The sequence below is a fragment of the Vollenhovia emeryi genome, unplaced genomic scaffold (genome assembly GCF_000949405.1).
Source record: "Vollenhovia emeryi isolate VEMERY1.0 unplaced genomic scaffold, V.emery_V1.0 DF939142.1, whole genome shotgun sequence".
Lineage (NCBI taxonomy): Eukaryota > Metazoa > Arthropoda > Insecta > Hymenoptera > Formicidae > Vollenhovia > Vollenhovia emeryi.
In genome coordinates, this window is record NW_011967224.1 from 308594 (window position 1) to 324686 (window position 16093).

Below are 16093 nucleotides of genomic sequence, written 5' to 3' on the forward strand. Positions count from 1 at the left end.
CTCACCCTGTATATGAGGAATATTTTATTTCTAGTCGTTTAAAAGAAAAAAGTTTTGAATGAAAATATAAAAATTTGTTCTTCGGATTAGAACAGCGGCGCCTAGATGGCGTTAAAGTTTGTTTATAGTTACCTGCGAGCAGTGCTGAACTGCTGAGCGGTGCTGAATGCTGTCGAAGTCGAGGCAAATTTTCTCGGCGGTGCTGAAATCCAAGAGAATATTTTCGCAGACATGGATAAACTGTCGAAGCCGCAGATCATCAGTCACATCGAGAAATCGGTAGATTATTCTCTGTTTGATGCCAAGTGGATACCATGCAGCGCAAAGTTTGTGGTTATGGGCTCTCGGCCTCGTGGTACCGGCATTATACAGATTTACGAGGTGTCCAGCGGTGAATTGAAGCTCGTCAAGGATATAGAGAGGTCCAACCAGATGAAATGCGGAACATTCAAAGCTTCCAGTCTTCGCGATAGATACTTAGCTACTGGTGATTTCAAGGTTTCTCCTACTCTAAGAAATTTCATTACGTTCTTTCACAATTTTATGAAATTTGGTTTCAAGTTACTGCCCATACAGCACCAGAGCTTTCAGAAACATTTCAGAAACATTGCAACATTGCAACGAAGTTTTCTGAAATGTTTCTGAAAGCTTCGGTGCTGTACGGATGGCGATATATAATCACTTGTCTTTTACAAGTTCGTTTAATTCGTAAACCACGAAAGCTAACTTTGCAGGGCAAACTGAATATCTACAATTTGGAGGATCCTTCGATACCGGTGTATTCAGCTAACGCTCACACGCAGATTATAAATGCCATTGACGGGATAGCAGGTGCTAGCGTAGGGTGCGGAGCACCAGAATTGGTCACTGGATCCAGAGATGGGAGTGTAAAAGTGTGGGATCCTAGGCAAAAAGACCGACCGGTTGCAATTATGGAACCTAAGGAAGGAGAGAGTCGGCGGGACTGTTGGTCAGTTGGATTCGGCAATTCCTACAATTCCGAGGAAAGGGTGGTGGCAGCGGGCTACGATAACGGAGACGTTAAAATGTTCGACTTACGGGCTATGTCTCTGAGATGGGAAAGTAATTTGAAAAATGGAGTTTGCGGTCTCGAATTCGACAGGAAGGACATTCCCATGAATAAACTAGTCGCTACTACGCTAGAATCTAAATTTTATCTCTTTGACTTGAAGACTCAACATCCTAAGAAAGGTTTTCCTTATCTTGTCGAAAAGGTATTAGCTGAAGTAAAAATTTATATTTCTCCCCCTCTCTCACTCTATAAATATGTATATGTATGTATGATTTTAGGCGCACAAATCAACGGTGTGGCTGGTTAAGCATTTGCCGCAAAACCGTGAATTATTCGCAACGTGCGGCGGTGGAGGAACAATCTGTCTTTGGAAATAGTAAATTTATATTCAGATTTTTAGACTACAGTTGCATTACGTCCTGAAGATGCTTGAAAATTGACTGTTGCTTTGACGTATTGTTTTGCAGCAATTATCCAGAGAAAAGGAGAACTACGGACGCCGACGGGATCGAGCAAGGAGTTGTGGGCAGCGTCAGTTTGCTGCAGAACTGCACGCTCTCGTCGCAACCTATTAGTTCCTTGGATTGGAGCCCGGACAAGCAAGGGCTTGCTGTCTGCACATCGTTTGATCAATGCTTACGCGTTATCATCACTACGAAACTGAACACGTATTGATTAAACAACGAACAGTTCGAAACTTGTAAATAAGCCTGTACTACGGCAGAGGCAGTGTTCATAGTTTTACTTTGTACGCTTAAGATAGTTCTTAATAAACAAGTTATGTTTTCTATGCAACTTTGTCAAATAACGATACAGTTCAACGGTGAGAAATAAGAAAACGCGGTTGAAACTCGTTTGTTCGGATCTCGATGTTACGATTGAATTCGAGACTTCGATCTCTCGTTCGCGAGCGCAAGGTGCATTATGCAATCGCGAGCAGACGAGAGGCGAATTATATGTCATTGGGCCAATCTATTTAGGATCGGACCCTTATTAAGCATCGGCCATCTTGCGCATGATCGTGAATGTTACGCAATATCGCGTACGACGTCCGCCATTTGAGATGCGTTCGGCCCACGCGTTGTCACTTGCACCTCCATTGCGTCGCGCGAGGGCGCAGCATCGCAAGCGCGCAGAGCAAGGTCAGGAATACCGCGATTTTAATTACATAAATTAGCCGTCGCAGAGTCAATCTCTCGTATACGTCGATGCTATCGGATCCCCCAGCTTCCCTCTTCCCAAGCAATGTAATTCTTTCGCATCGAATAAGTCTAAATATATACCTTGAATTCATCTCGAATACACGGATTAGGAATTGCAGAAAAGTTGAGCTAAAATAATCGCGCCTAACTCGCGTTCTAACATTGCAATTCACCTTTAACTGAATTCTTTCTCTTCCCGTTTCTTAATTTTCTTCTATTCTTACCGAGATATTGCGTTCATTCTTATCTTTCGCGGCAACACAATATTTGGCACCGCGCTAATTTTCAAGAGAATTTCGTATCTCGGGCATGTAGTAAAATTCTTCGTCTACTCGACATACAAGGCGTATCGATCGAAGATCAAAAGAAATATATCGCTATCCTGGAAGCGTACCAAGTTTCGGTTGGCTAATTACATAGCAGAATATACGATACGAGTATTTACAAGAGCGTATGTATACGAATACGTCGACAAATAGAGAAGTGTGCAGCAATACCTGGTTCCTATTTTTGTTTCTCGATGGCGCACTTCGTGATGCACTTTGCGGCGATTTGGTCAACATCCAAGATTTGCATTGCTCCTCCTATCCCAACTGGTATAATCACCACGAGTAAATCTTAAATGGAAAGATCAGTCCTCAGCACCTCTCGTTAAATATCAATTATATGTATCGATAAGTATTTTTACTAAAGATTTTCATTTTAATTGTATCTTGTCTTTCAATTCCTACCTGACAAGCGATTATTGTTAACAGCTTGAAGCAATCTTTCCATTTAAGAATTATTCCACAATTAAATTATTGCTTCACATTTAGCAACCTGCAACTGACGACGCTGGAATAACAGGGATTGGTAAATAAAAGAATTCCAAGGTGAAAAATATTTTTATTCCTCTTAAGCTCTAGTGGCAATCGTGAGACGATAAGCTCAGGTAACTTGATAATTTCCTTTAAATATAAAATCAAGCAAACAGCTTAAAGTCCCGTCCAAGTAAATCTTCAAAGAAACTTTCGTGTAAATACAATAAATTCATATTACTGTAAAAAAAATGATAAATTGTATAATAATTGGTATGTTTAATATTGTACACATGTTAAGATATGAAGTGCGAGTTTCTATTTTCGGTAATGGATACATTTGTTGAAAGAATTTTTTAATAATGTAGAATGGCAATGATAGGAAAAATCAAAATGCAAGTTTCTTCATTAATAAATACATATGTTGGTCTATCTCGAAACCGTGCAAATTGTTCGCATCGCCCTGTAGCCTCATCAGCAGACCTCCAAAAGATACGTAGGCTGATCTGAAAGCAAAACGAAAAACTGGTAAGTTGCAAATTTGTATGGTCCTAGATACTCGAAGCGCCACTAGCCTTGTACATAAAACACTTGATTGCACGCTACGATACATTCTGCGACTTGACAGTACAACTTTAAGACTTATCACCTAAAAGTAAGCCCATAATTGCCCGGCATTTGTTTCTTCTTGCGATTCGCACCGACTTCTTAAGTATTGATATACATATAGTTAAGAAACACTTTGTATAATACGGAAAATGGAAAGGTTTTTAAACGACAGGTTCTGAACTTGGCGGGAAAGAAAGGGGGAAGGTTGAGCATTAATATATTTCTGTCATTAAATTTCACGCGGTGGAACGATTCTCATGTTCAAAAGACCTTTCCATGTTCTCAAAGCCGTCAATAATATTTTGTCCTGGTAGCAGCAGATTTTGCAACCGTCATAATTGCAGTGCCGATAGCGGTCGTGTATATAGATTGACCACACAACCAGCTAACCACACTGCCAACATGCTGATCGCCAAAAGAGTCCTTCCTTTAAACGATTACAAAAGAAGTTGTATCTGCACCGATGAGCAGCCTCCGATTACTCCGTTCTTCAAGCTCGACTGATGATCACTTTCTTCCTCCGTGTCACTTCCGTTTCATTTACTTTGTTGGCATGTACGTACGGAAAATCAAGACTTCGCAACAGTACAACGTTGTTTCGATGCATTAGTAATATAATAATCATTTAAAATTGTATTTTATTAAATCATCAGATAAATTGCGGATAATCGAAACAACCTGAGATCACAAATTAATCATGGCACAATGAAATCTGCGTATCAATTTATGTGGAGTAATATTAATCACACGCCGAAATTATCGGCCGCGCATATTCCACAGTGCGACAGCAATGAACTTCTTTCCATTACTTGACAATCAATTGGCCACTTACATAACTGCTATGACATCTTGGAACCGGGCATTCCATGACTTAAAAGTATACGCAAGAAATGACATGCTAACTGCAGTGCATCGTAGAATTTTTGGGTTCCAACATTAAACGTATCCAATTGGGCATTCTATGAAATTTGTGATGCCAATGTGCATATATACAGTCGCGAAAACGCACATTTAAATTTCGCTCTACAAGAGACGAGGGAGGGGGAGAGGGGGGGAAGGAAGCGCGAATACCGAAGGCAATATTCGGGGCACACGTGTTGGGAAGTTTCTCGCTCTATCGATTGACCTTGTCTCTGATAATACCTCGAATCTCTGGCTCTAAGAGGCACTCCGCTTTCCTATAAGTCAATTATTTTTAACCAAGTTCGAGCTTCCGCTTACGTTCCGACTCCACTTTCCTCTGCCTCTTCTCTTCGCGTAAGAAGCTTCAACAGATACCGCGCGTTTCTAATTTACATAATAGGTAACTTAGCCAAGTTACAAATGCAACACTGCATAATTTATCTGTACAAATCTTAATTTCCGTTCGTTAATACTTGAAGATTACAAAAGCGTAATAATTTTTCGTGTCTTCTCCACTTCAAGTTTTTAAGCTATGTCATACGAGTATGCAAATAAACTCTTGAAATGATCACCTAAAAATTTTACGTTTTTATCCCTCACGAAGGCACACATCTGCTTCTTTTTCTGACAATACTTTCGATTAAATATTTACTTTCGCGTAGTTAAAAAGATGTTTTGCTCCGATAAGCAATTTGACAGCTCGTTGAGCGACTTGACTTCTTTTTGTATCTATGAACCTATCAAATGTGATCGACTGCACAGGTAAGATGAATGAAAATACATGAAGTAAAAAGAATAAACTCCAACTGAAGTTATTGAACTCCTCTTACAAATAAGCAATTTAATTTTGAATCAATGTCTAATAGTTTTTTTTTTATATTAATAATAACGTTCGCAGAGATAAGTAAGATTCGATACATTGTTAAATAATTCTGACACCGCGAATGCTTCTTCTTATTTTATATCATCTAGATGCTACAGGAAAGAGAGAATTTTCAGAACTGCATAATTTATTTATATCTACATAAGTTAATCACTAATAAAGGCGCTGGTGAAATTAAATGAAAAACGCATTAGATGATTTTTATTGCCATTTGATACAACAATTATTGATAATGATCCTATGTATAAGCAATGTGTATGCATATATATATATATGTATATTTGTGTGCGCGCAAATTGTTACGTATATGCGAGGCTTTGTTACATGAAACGAGTATGCAACAAGCACACCTCCATTAACAAATCCCTCGTCACGAACGGTCGAACGCTATTACACATTTATTCATGAGAGAACTGCCATTGCCGATGATATCGTGAATTGAAAAAAAAAGAGAGCATTTATCAATAGGGCGTGCATTCGTTCGTTTAATTGCATCCCTTCCACCGCGAGATATTGTATCGGATTGAATAGAAAGTAGGGACTGTGGGGTGCAAAGCGGCAATGACAGTTTTTAGCAGGATTTATTTATTGCAGCACGTACACGCATTGTGCAGTTTTCGACTTTCCATTCTGCAGAATAGCTTCTCTACAGAACCACTTCGCGCCGACTGTACAAAACTCATATCGCCCATTCACCGATTACCTAAAGTTTAAACTTACGCAATAAACTTAAAACTGTATTACATTATATCGTCAATTATTGTTCGAGACAGATGTGGTGTTCCTGAGTGAGAATTGCGATTACATCATCGATGTTTCGGAAACACGTGCAAATTAACTAAATTATTATTTGTCTCCAGAGAAATACCTGCGAATAATTCCTAAGTTATGACGCATATTTCGCCGTTATTCGTTATAATCGTAATTCAAACAGAGAGACCTGGCGAAAAATAATAGATTTACGTATTTTTCTTTGTTTTGCACTCCTTACAGCTAGTTACAGGCAGACACTTGATATAAATTCCACCACAATAATATCACTTACTCCCAATAGAATAAAAGTAATATTTAAATCAGAGAGATGAAAACCACAATTGAATTGTAAAATATTGAAAATCGCTAGAATCGTTGAGTATCTCATTAAAACGCAATTCTTCAAACTTTAATTCTTATTGTAAAATATGAATGCAATTGGATCTGAAACTGCTGAGAGATTCGAGGATCTTTTCTCTGATTTAAATTTCCTCTCAAATATCCGGGATTGTTACTGCAGGGGGTCCCGGGAATCCTTTATATCTATATATATATAATGTACATCGAGATATGCACGATATAACCATCCCAAGCTTTGCAAGTTTCAGGATAATCCAGGACGATACGTGCACTCTTGCTTCCAATGGAGATACCGCGGAGTCCGGTATCGATGTCGACTTTTTTAATTGAAGCATGCAGCACACTTATCCATATTATAACGCCACAAAGCTGACGTCCTGTCACAAGATCGCTGATGGCGGCGACAGAAGAGATGTCGTACCAGATAGTGCATTTACAGTATTTAGGGCCCGTGTAAACGCGCATCTGGCACGAGCCCCAACTGCCCTGTAATCTCGTATTGGCTCGCTTCCGCTTCACTCGCTCTCATGCTCTTTTTGCTCGTAATCTTCGCAGTCTACCCCCCCCCCTTTATCTGCTTTCCGATTTACCCTTCCTCGTAATTGCAATATCTCCTTTACCTCTTATGATATTAGTAAAATATCTCATTACTTGGTAATATTAAATTTGTCGCTAATCGCAATTAATCGTGTGTACGTGTGTGCGTGTGTGTGTGTGTGTGTGTGTGTGTTAAAAATGTAAACACTTATGTAATGACGTTCGAGTCACGCGATTATCTCCGACGTATAATTAGGTCTTCACTTGACGATATAATCGAAATGAAACGTGATAGCGATGATAATCGCGACTGTCGTACTCGGTAAACTTGAGTAGGCGACCGAAAATTCTTCTAGAAATTTCCTCGAGACGAAACGGTAAAAACGACGACAATGAGTTAAGGGTTTCTCGGGCGCGTCGCGCCGTCCAGAAGGATGTCAGCTGATGCTATTTTCCCCTCGAAACGCGAAACGAGAAGAGGACGACGCTGCTAATAATAGCAGCCACTATCCCCGGTGCCACGACGCTCCGGCGTCGGGACGCGTCTCCTCGTCGTCGTGCTAGCGCGATTCGTTAATGCACACTGGCGGAGCTGGTGCACCGTCTTCTCAATGCTTTTAGACAGCTAATCCTTTCATAGACGCTCGCAGACATTGCCGGCGCGTCCCAAGGATATTACAAGTCACCGATGTTACCGTGTGATAACTTTTCAGTTGGAGAGAAACGTCTCATTATTTCATTTGTTTAATCTTCACATTCCCGAGACGTTCCATCAAGATAATGTATTATCGCGATTACGATTATTACAGGCCAATCCGGACGATAATTTCTTGTTACATTTAGAAAAATGCAGTTAAGACTCGAGTCATAGAAACAATCACTGCACCGCGTCTACAGTTCCTACTATTCCTTATACACCTATGTCGGCACAAAATAATTCACCAGCATAAATAAACCTGACAACACGTTTGTTTTCTATTTTCTGACTGTAAACCCAATTGATTTACTTACTACGAGAACTCGCGGTTATACGCGCTTCAACAGATTTAGTATCGAAGAGGAGAAGGATGCGCCGCGCGATAAACAGACGATTGACCGTCGTCGATTATTTTCTAACTCGATCGTGAGTTTCCACAATGATGCGGCAGCACATAGAATTGTCGGATTATCATGCTATTCACGTGCGAGCGTTCGCTACCGATTTCAATTTGAGATTCGTCGAACAAACGTATTGTCTTGTTGCACAATTCGTCCGGAGTTTCGTATCAGCGTTATACGATCAGTACTGAACGTTCGGTATCGCGAGAAATTGGAACAATCCGCAATCTCGTTTCACGGTTTTGGGATTACAGGAGGAAGGTTGTCCTGCTCGTTCCCCAATACAAGACACTCGCCCTTTTAATCTTCTAGGCCGCGGAGGAGGCATCGGTTTTTTGCTCGAACTCTGAGGCACGCGATCGTCGGACCAATTCCAACTCTCGCGCGGTGCGTATCGCGAATATATTAATCGCGCGTTCTCGGAAAGGATTTAATTGTAGATTAAATTGACGTTTCAACGATCTTTTGCCGCGATAACCAGGAGCGCGATCGACCGTCGTAAGAACCGGCGCCCGAGACCAGGAAAGTCGCTCGCGGATGCACTCTGAGACTAGTTTCCCGGCAAAGTCAAAAAGAGCGATGTCGACCGCAGTGCAGCAGCGTTGTCGAGACATTGATTATTCCCCGTGATTAACCAGCGGTAAACTGCGGCACCGCGGGTGCAACTGCATCGGGGAATCGGGAACGGGCGCGGGGAGTAGGACCGGAGAGCAGTTGCCGAATGCAGTCGATCGGCGGCCGTTTTAGACACGCGGAACGGATTGCACAATCGCGTACTCGTGCGACCTTGCCTAGTCCGCAACAGGTGCATCGCGCGGTCCAAAATTATCCTGGCGCGGCAGGTGATTCCGTTTGACCGGTCGCGTCGTGACCTTCCGCGCATAATCGTCGGAACGTGTCGAAACGTCGTCTACTGGGTCCATCGGGCGAGCAATCGATACAAAGGGGGGGGGGGGGAAAAAACCCCCGGGGACGAGAGGATCCGAAATCAACGGTCGTTTCACAAGGGGAGATGCGGCGAGGAACGCTGCGACTTTCCGCGAGACGCGTATATCTCACCGCCGCTCGCGAAAAGAACCGGGGAGACAATTGCAATTTGCAAGCGTGCACGTACAGTGCTGCTCTAGAGCAGTAGCGTTACACAATCACGACCTTGGACCGTGAGCGCGGAATTTATCGTGCCAAGTAAATCTCCGCTCGCGGAGTGGAAATCGATCTCGACGCGTATAACACGCGTACGATCGATTTACATTTGCGGAATCGATCGAGTGGTCAAGCTGTGACGTCGAACGTAACTGTAGAGCTGGACGGCGCCATTGAAGACTGCTCCAAAGAGAAGAGGAGATGTTTGAGATGAGGACGACTCTCTAAGTTCGAAGCGTGGGCATTTCCCGTGCGATGTAATCGCGATATGGAGATCCGATCTAGAGTCTCTCACGGTGTAATTTTTACCAATCGTCAACGTCAACTGTACCAACGCGAACGCGCGAAATCCTTTAATCGTCCCGTCAATCGACGTGGTGTAACTCCCGCGTCGACGGGACAGTCACGCGTCGGATTTTGCGGTGGGGGGGAAAAAAACGCGAAATTAATATTACATATCGCGTACGAATGCCAGGCGGCTCGCGAGCGATACGCGCAGCGACTAAGCGACGACTAGAGCTGCTTGCGACTAAGCCCGGCCTAGAGCAGGAGCACGAGCCAGTAACTGCAGCGGCAGCGCTGGGCCGCAAACAGCAAGCCAAGTAGAAACGGTTCGACGTTTCCAGTCGCACCAGGCGTTATACAATCCGCGTGCGTGCACGCTCCCGGGCTGTCTCGTTGCTCCTTAACGAACGCGCGTGCCAAGAGCTTCCGTAAAAGCTGGGGCCTCGCCGCGAGATCATGACGAAGTCCACGATTATATCGAAACATATTTTTGATATTATATAATTTGTCAGCTCGCACGTAAGTGCCTCGACGTCTGTGCTAAAAGGACTCGACGGCACGCCGGTGAAAAGAAGCGCGATCGATCTGAAATACGCGGAACGTAGAATCGCGACGAATTGCGAACGATCGACAGGTATCGATGAATTCGAAAACACGAACCGAATTGAATATCTTATTTCTGGATTGATTTCAACATTCTCGATCCTATCCGAGAACCACACTTTTGTCTTACGATACCATTCGTTTGGATCGCGTTATTAAGAAATTAATCCGGATTTGCTGAACACTAACATGAATTTTCGTTTCAACGTACTCTAAGTAACTCACGCTCTCAGCCCGGCATTACACGCGTGTTAGTGCGCTTGTCGTTGAGGGGAAAAAGCGCAATGTCTCGCGTACTACAAGTGACGTGTCTTTCTTAATCTCGATGCGCCCGGTTTACTCGGGGGCAATAAAATATTTGCGACTGCAACGTGTCCGAGTTAAGATAAATTGAAACACGAGGGACGATTGAAGAAAGAACGAGAGATGAGAAGAGAAGCGAAACAATGGGGCGACATACATGGTGGGAAATCCGAAGCGACGCTCGCTTCGGCGGTAACGATGTAATTGGACCACTTTGCCGTTAAACGAGCTTAACGATCGATTCTGCCGTGCTACCACGATGCACACCGTGCCTTCCACGGATCCTCCGACATTGTCACCTCGCTAATAACAATGACACACGTCGCTCTTTCCGAAGATCTATCTCTCTTCCGAGATATACGCGATGACGAACTCGACGTCAAGGGGAGATAAAAGCCAGATCAATTAATTAATCGATAAACGGTAAACGGAAAGTCACGCCGGGAAACTTAGGCTCTTCGATAGATTTATATTAAACGATTATACGCCAAGCGGTTCTTTGTATCGTCGGAATTTTTAAGAGCAACGGAACCTCGATTCAACGAAAAATTCCCAGTCCCACGATCAAGACGCGTATACGGGACTCAAATTTGTCAGCGTGAAATTCGCGGTGTGATCTTAATGCTATCTCACTACCAACGCTAATCACTGTAGCTACAACTATCTATAACTACTCGACGGAGCTCGTGCTGCTCGAAACGAAAAGGAAATGCGCGGCGAGACCGCACGGCGAACTAGGCGCGACTAACGTGGACGATCCGGATAAGTGCCGCGTCGCGCGATTATGCAATCGCGTGGCCGAAAAAGCTATGCCAAGATGCGTGGCGCTGGGCCACACACACGTCCCATCATCCGCTTAACCTCGAAATATTATCGCGCAGCCAGAGAGCATGCGACGTGCCAGCACCGGGGTTGGTCCCGTTATTATTGGGGTTGCGAAAAAGTCTTAGCCAGGGTTACTTGGCTCATCGAATGCCTAAAACGAATGCCCCGCGGATGACCTTTGACTATTGCAGCGAGCTACTATTTTCCAACTTGCTTTCATCTCGCGCGACAAATGCAACGAACATAAATCCCCTTTAAACAAATTCCTCCGTCGGATGTCTAATTCATTACTCAAACATCTCTTCGTATGCTTGAAAAATGTCTTCAATTTCTCGCATATAAATGCGAGATAATTTAGACAATGTAATAAATTAGTTAAGACTTAAGTTGGTCGTTTTTACTTTTCAACGTATGTACACTGACAAAGTTTTTTTTAGACTAAGTAAATAGATTTACTTAAAATTATTTTTCTTAACTGAGGTAAATATTTATTCTATTTAAATAAAAATATCAAATTTCCAGTAAATCTGTGTGTTATATTAAGTAAATGAATTTAAATCATTACATTTTCTACATTCAATTAAAGATTTCATGAGATACGGAATACTATTTGCTAAATGAAATCATTGTTTTTGTCAAATAAGAAATCCAATTTTCTTCGCTGTAAAACTTATATCTTAGTAAACATTTTATAGAATTAAAGTAAAATTTTTTAAATTTAAAATTATCTACTGCGTGACATTTAATAAATACTTAAATTAAAGAAACACATGTTTTAATTCGTTTATTAATTTTTAATTTAAGTTAATAAGCTATTAGGAGCCACCTAATAAATAATTTTCCTGAGTAAAGTAATATTTAAGATATTTTTTTATCAGTGTAGATATATGCACGTACCTCTTTCTTTTTGTCTCTTTTTATTACGTTATTTTTGCTTTCGTGTAAAATTACAGCTCGGCGCAAAAAAATACCGCGTCTTCAATTAGAGATGTCAGACCGTCTCCGAAACTGGCACGAAAATATCATATCTTTCTCGGCAGCCGATTAATTAAACGAAACGTTATCGAATCCGACGCGGAGCGCGGTTCGAGCCGCTTTATCGTCCAAGTCGCAGATTATACTAGAGTTGGGTTTGCATGAAATTAATTTCGACTGCCAACTACTACAACGCTATTTTGTATCAGCAACGGCAAATCTGAATTTCTATTCGTCGAACGTTGGATCCATAATAAATGTACCTTCGTTCATATTCTCCTGTCACACTTTTTTACAATTTTAAATAAAGATATATCCCGTTTTATGTCTGCACGAAATACGCTCCGTCTTGACACGACAATATGTCGTTACGTGCGCTGTACATTACGCTGAGAAATTCACATTATAAAAAAAAGAGAGAGACGGAAAAATAGAGACAAAACCAGACGAATGAGCAGCGAAAGACGAACAGCGATTCTTATCAGTAACGTTGAGCGACTCTAAGAACAAATCTAATCTACAGCGTACAAACAATATTTCACCTCACAGAATCGAGAATATAAATGAAAACAAACGGAGAGATAATGTTGGTAATTCGGCTGCTAATGATCGAAAAAGAAGAAAATAAACGTTCGGGGAGCAAACCGCTTGACAAAATCGGGAGGGAGCGGCGTTGGATGAATAGAGATTCGTTTCTCCCGCGGGTCCGCGCAAATTCGGGGCTGCTTTACTGAATTTCGTGGCCGGTGACATCGACGCGCGTGCGGCGGAATCGACATGTTCATCAGAAATTCGACACGACCGCCCGCTGCCTCTCTTTCGTAGACTTTTACGCGGGATATGGGTCACTCTACCGAAACGATCGATTCGCACGTCGGCTCAAGGCACGGACGCGTCCAATAATGAGCCTATGCTCGCGCGCGAGTTACCGCGGACCGCGGGCCGCGCGGCCAGGCGACCTTCGTCGCGTTGTCGCGCGTATAATTGTTGCTAATTATCGAGCGCATGCCACTAGGCAGGCACGTGTACTTTCGCGACTAATAATCGAGTAATAATGACCAACACTTCCTACCTACGCGAGTTCTTCTCGTGAAAAAAAAAACGGCAACTCCCACGTATCGTCGGGCCAACATCTCTTCTAGATTTGTGAATCGTCTTAGCCAGCAAGCTTTATGTAATATCTTTACGAGCACGCTCAAGTTTATCTGCGATATCGGTTCTTTTATGCGTTCAATGTACAATCCAACAACGTACTGTCGCTTACATTAATAGAATGCGTACCTATCAGATTCAATGAGCAATGAAACACTCTTCCTGCCGACGCGCAAATAACGTTTGCAAGATCGCGTTAAAAGCAAACGAACAAGCGGCGTCATTGGTGCCAATTTATCCAGTTCGGTTGTCTGTGAAATTTTTCTAATGGTTCCTTTAGTGGTGAAATAAGAAGCGCGCTGTTATTATCCAAGATTAGGTGTGACACGAAATTACGAGCCACTGAATTTGTGAGAAACATTCGTTTCCACGTCAACGCGATCGAGTCTACGGCTCTGACAGTCTCGGCTGAAGATATGAAAAAATTTGCATCGAGTATCCCGGGGGAAAATATTAACGTGGAAAAATAATTTCGGCGAGACTTTCCGCACGATAGACAATAGCTCATGCGATTAAAGTGCTGCGCGGCTGCTGGTTTTTGACTACTTTATTTTAAAAAAATACGAATTCTCGTTGGAACGAGCGGATTAAAAAAAGTGAATTCGTCGCGTTCTCGTTGAAGGGAAAGATTTGCAAGTGGCTCAAAGTGGACTGACGCAGAATGAAATAATCGAATCCCTGAATGTCGATGCGAGCAATCGCGCGTAACGTAGCTCGCGCGAAACAAGTGCGTTACTCTCGAGGTGGTGCTCCAACGTGGGACGTCCTCGAAAGACAAGGTATGCGACGGACGAAAAGTAGTAGCAGTACTAAGTAGTAAAAGAAAGAAGAACCGAAGAAACCGCGACAGGTGGGTGGTCGAGGGACGACGAGGAGCAACGTGCATCTCTCCCTTGGCACAGGCGGGCGTAGAAACCTGGGTCGACTTAATCTTAGACAGCTACCACTACCGCATCATCGTCGCACACTGTCACCGCTCTTACTACTACCACTACACCTGGGTTGTTGGCAGTCGTCATCGTCACCGTCGTGCGGATCGTCATTTTCGTCACTACCGAAACGTGAGGCGACACGAGGCGACACGAGGCGAGACGAGGCGACGCGACGCGACGCGAGGCGAGGCGAGGTGAGGCGACGCGACGCGACGCGACACGTCGCTCTGTCCGACATGGTGTAAACGAGCCTTTAAGTCTCGCCATCTCGCATCGCGGCAATCGCGACAGACACGACACGCGATAGAAACGCCAGGAACCGGGGAGCGCACCTGCGCGCGCGCGCTGCCTGCTCCGTTTTCTCGGTCGCGGCCCGTTTGTCCCCGTCACGACACCCCCTGCCCTCCATCGCGATCCCTTCCTTCCTTCCCTCCCTCCCCCCTCTCTCCTGCGGTCGAACGGCCGCTCCCCACTCGCGCGCGCGCGACCGGTGTGTCGCGGAGGGGTCGAGGAGGCACCTTTGGCTCGCTCCTCGCTCCTCTCCTCCTCACCATCCTCGTACCCTCCTCCTTCTATACCTCATCCTCCTACGCCACTCTAACACACACGCGCACTCGAGAGAGTCGATTATCGTTCAGAACCGGGAGCTCTCCTACTACGCGATATAACGAATAAAGGGAGGAGAGAGAGAGAGAGGAGAGAGGGAGAGCGAAAGAGTTTGACGGTCGACCGCGGTAACATGGCGGTCGACCGTCAAACGCGAGCACTGATTATGTAAGAAAAGACCAAGGAAATAAACTCGACGTGCTTCGCAGTAGCTGCAGACGAATTTGCATATTACACATCAGCTCCTCGCGGCTTTATTATGAAATGCTTATCTTTAAATGGCATTCTTATTCCCCTCGCTAAATATCGTTGGAAAGATTACTCTGTACGGCGATATAAAACGCACGGCAGCAGAGTAGTCGAAAGAAAATTACGAGAACAGGAGGGGGGAAGCTATGTGGCGCTTTCTCATTTCGAACTGGTCGTGCATTGCACCCGAAATTATCTCGCTGTTTGTTATCTGTTAACGTTGCGATTATACATCTCGCGAAATTGTTTTTATCGCGGCGTGCGCGCCCGGTGACGCGGCAAGAGACACGCATACATGCAGAATAGTCACGTATTAGTCAGACTAAATATCATTGTTATGTAATTGAGAGTCTGTGCACAACACGCTACATGTTCTTTGGCTACGTCACACTCGATACAACGCGCATAATGAAGCTATTCTTGGTTTACCGTCGTCGAGTTTGAGCGCAGCTAATTGATCGTATGTCGCGTATCTGGAATAATTAAAAGCGCTTTCACTGGTAACGCGAAACGCGAGGGTAGCTGAATACAAATTCGACCGGGTGGAATCACCGTTTTTTGATCGTTGCAGAAACCGTTAAGAATCGTCGCGAAGACGATAAAGACGACAGTGAAAATGCGAACGTCTGGCTGGCCGAACGTCGCATAGTTGGCACGGAAAAAGGACTCGTGCGAAAATCGAAACGGATACTGCTCTGTACAATTATGTAAAAGAACTTACACTTTTAGCAAAAGCGAGATTCGCCTTGACGTCGAGTGTAAAACGAGTGAAAAGGCGGACTTCCACTAAATGTTGAAACCTGGAGAGCTGATGGCTAGAACTACAAAGGTAATTCAATGTACGT

The 16093-nt window shown here is 43.6% G+C and overlaps 2 protein-coding genes across 4 annotated transcripts in view; one reads left to right on the forward strand and one right to left on the reverse strand.

The window, feature by feature from the left end:
- Window positions 1-107: 107 nt before the first annotated feature.
- LOC105566721 (WD repeat-containing protein 92) lies at window positions 108-1828 on the forward strand. The gene is made up of 4 exons (XM_012020943.1): window positions 108-498; window positions 735-1235; window positions 1312-1409; window positions 1501-1828. The coding sequence occupies exons 1-4, from the start codon at window positions 232-234 to the stop codon at window positions 1706-1708; spliced, it is 1074 nt and encodes a 357-aa protein (XP_011876333.1). The 5' UTR covers window positions 108-231; the 3' UTR covers window positions 1709-1828.
- A 1276-nt stretch (window positions 1829-3104) lies between these two features.
- Window positions 3105-16093, reverse strand: part of LOC105566722 (DNA-directed RNA polymerases I, II, and III subunit RPABC3) — a 62094-nt gene continuing 49105 nt past the window's right edge. For all 3 annotated transcript variants that reach the window (XM_012020945.1, XM_012020944.1, XM_012020946.1), the window contains one exon: window positions 3105-3538. In XM_012020945.1, the coding sequence (XP_011876335.1) occupies window positions 3421-3538 (118 nt within the window). In that variant the 3' untranslated portion in view covers window positions 3105-3420. The remainder of the gene's footprint in view (window positions 3539-16093) is intronic.

Coding starts and splice junctions, on each gene's coding strand:
- LOC105566721 (XM_012020943.1), top strand. CDS start 232: ATGGATAAACTGTCGAAGCCGCAGATCATCAGTCACATCGAGAAATCG. Junction 1,236..1,311: donor TTCCTTATCTTGTCGAAAAG/GTATTAGCTGAA, acceptor GTATGATTTTAG/GCGCACAAATCAACGGTGTG. Junction 1,410..1,500: donor ACAATCTGTCTTTGGAAATA/GTAAATTTATAT, acceptor ATTGTTTTGCAG/CAATTATCCAGAGAAAAGGA.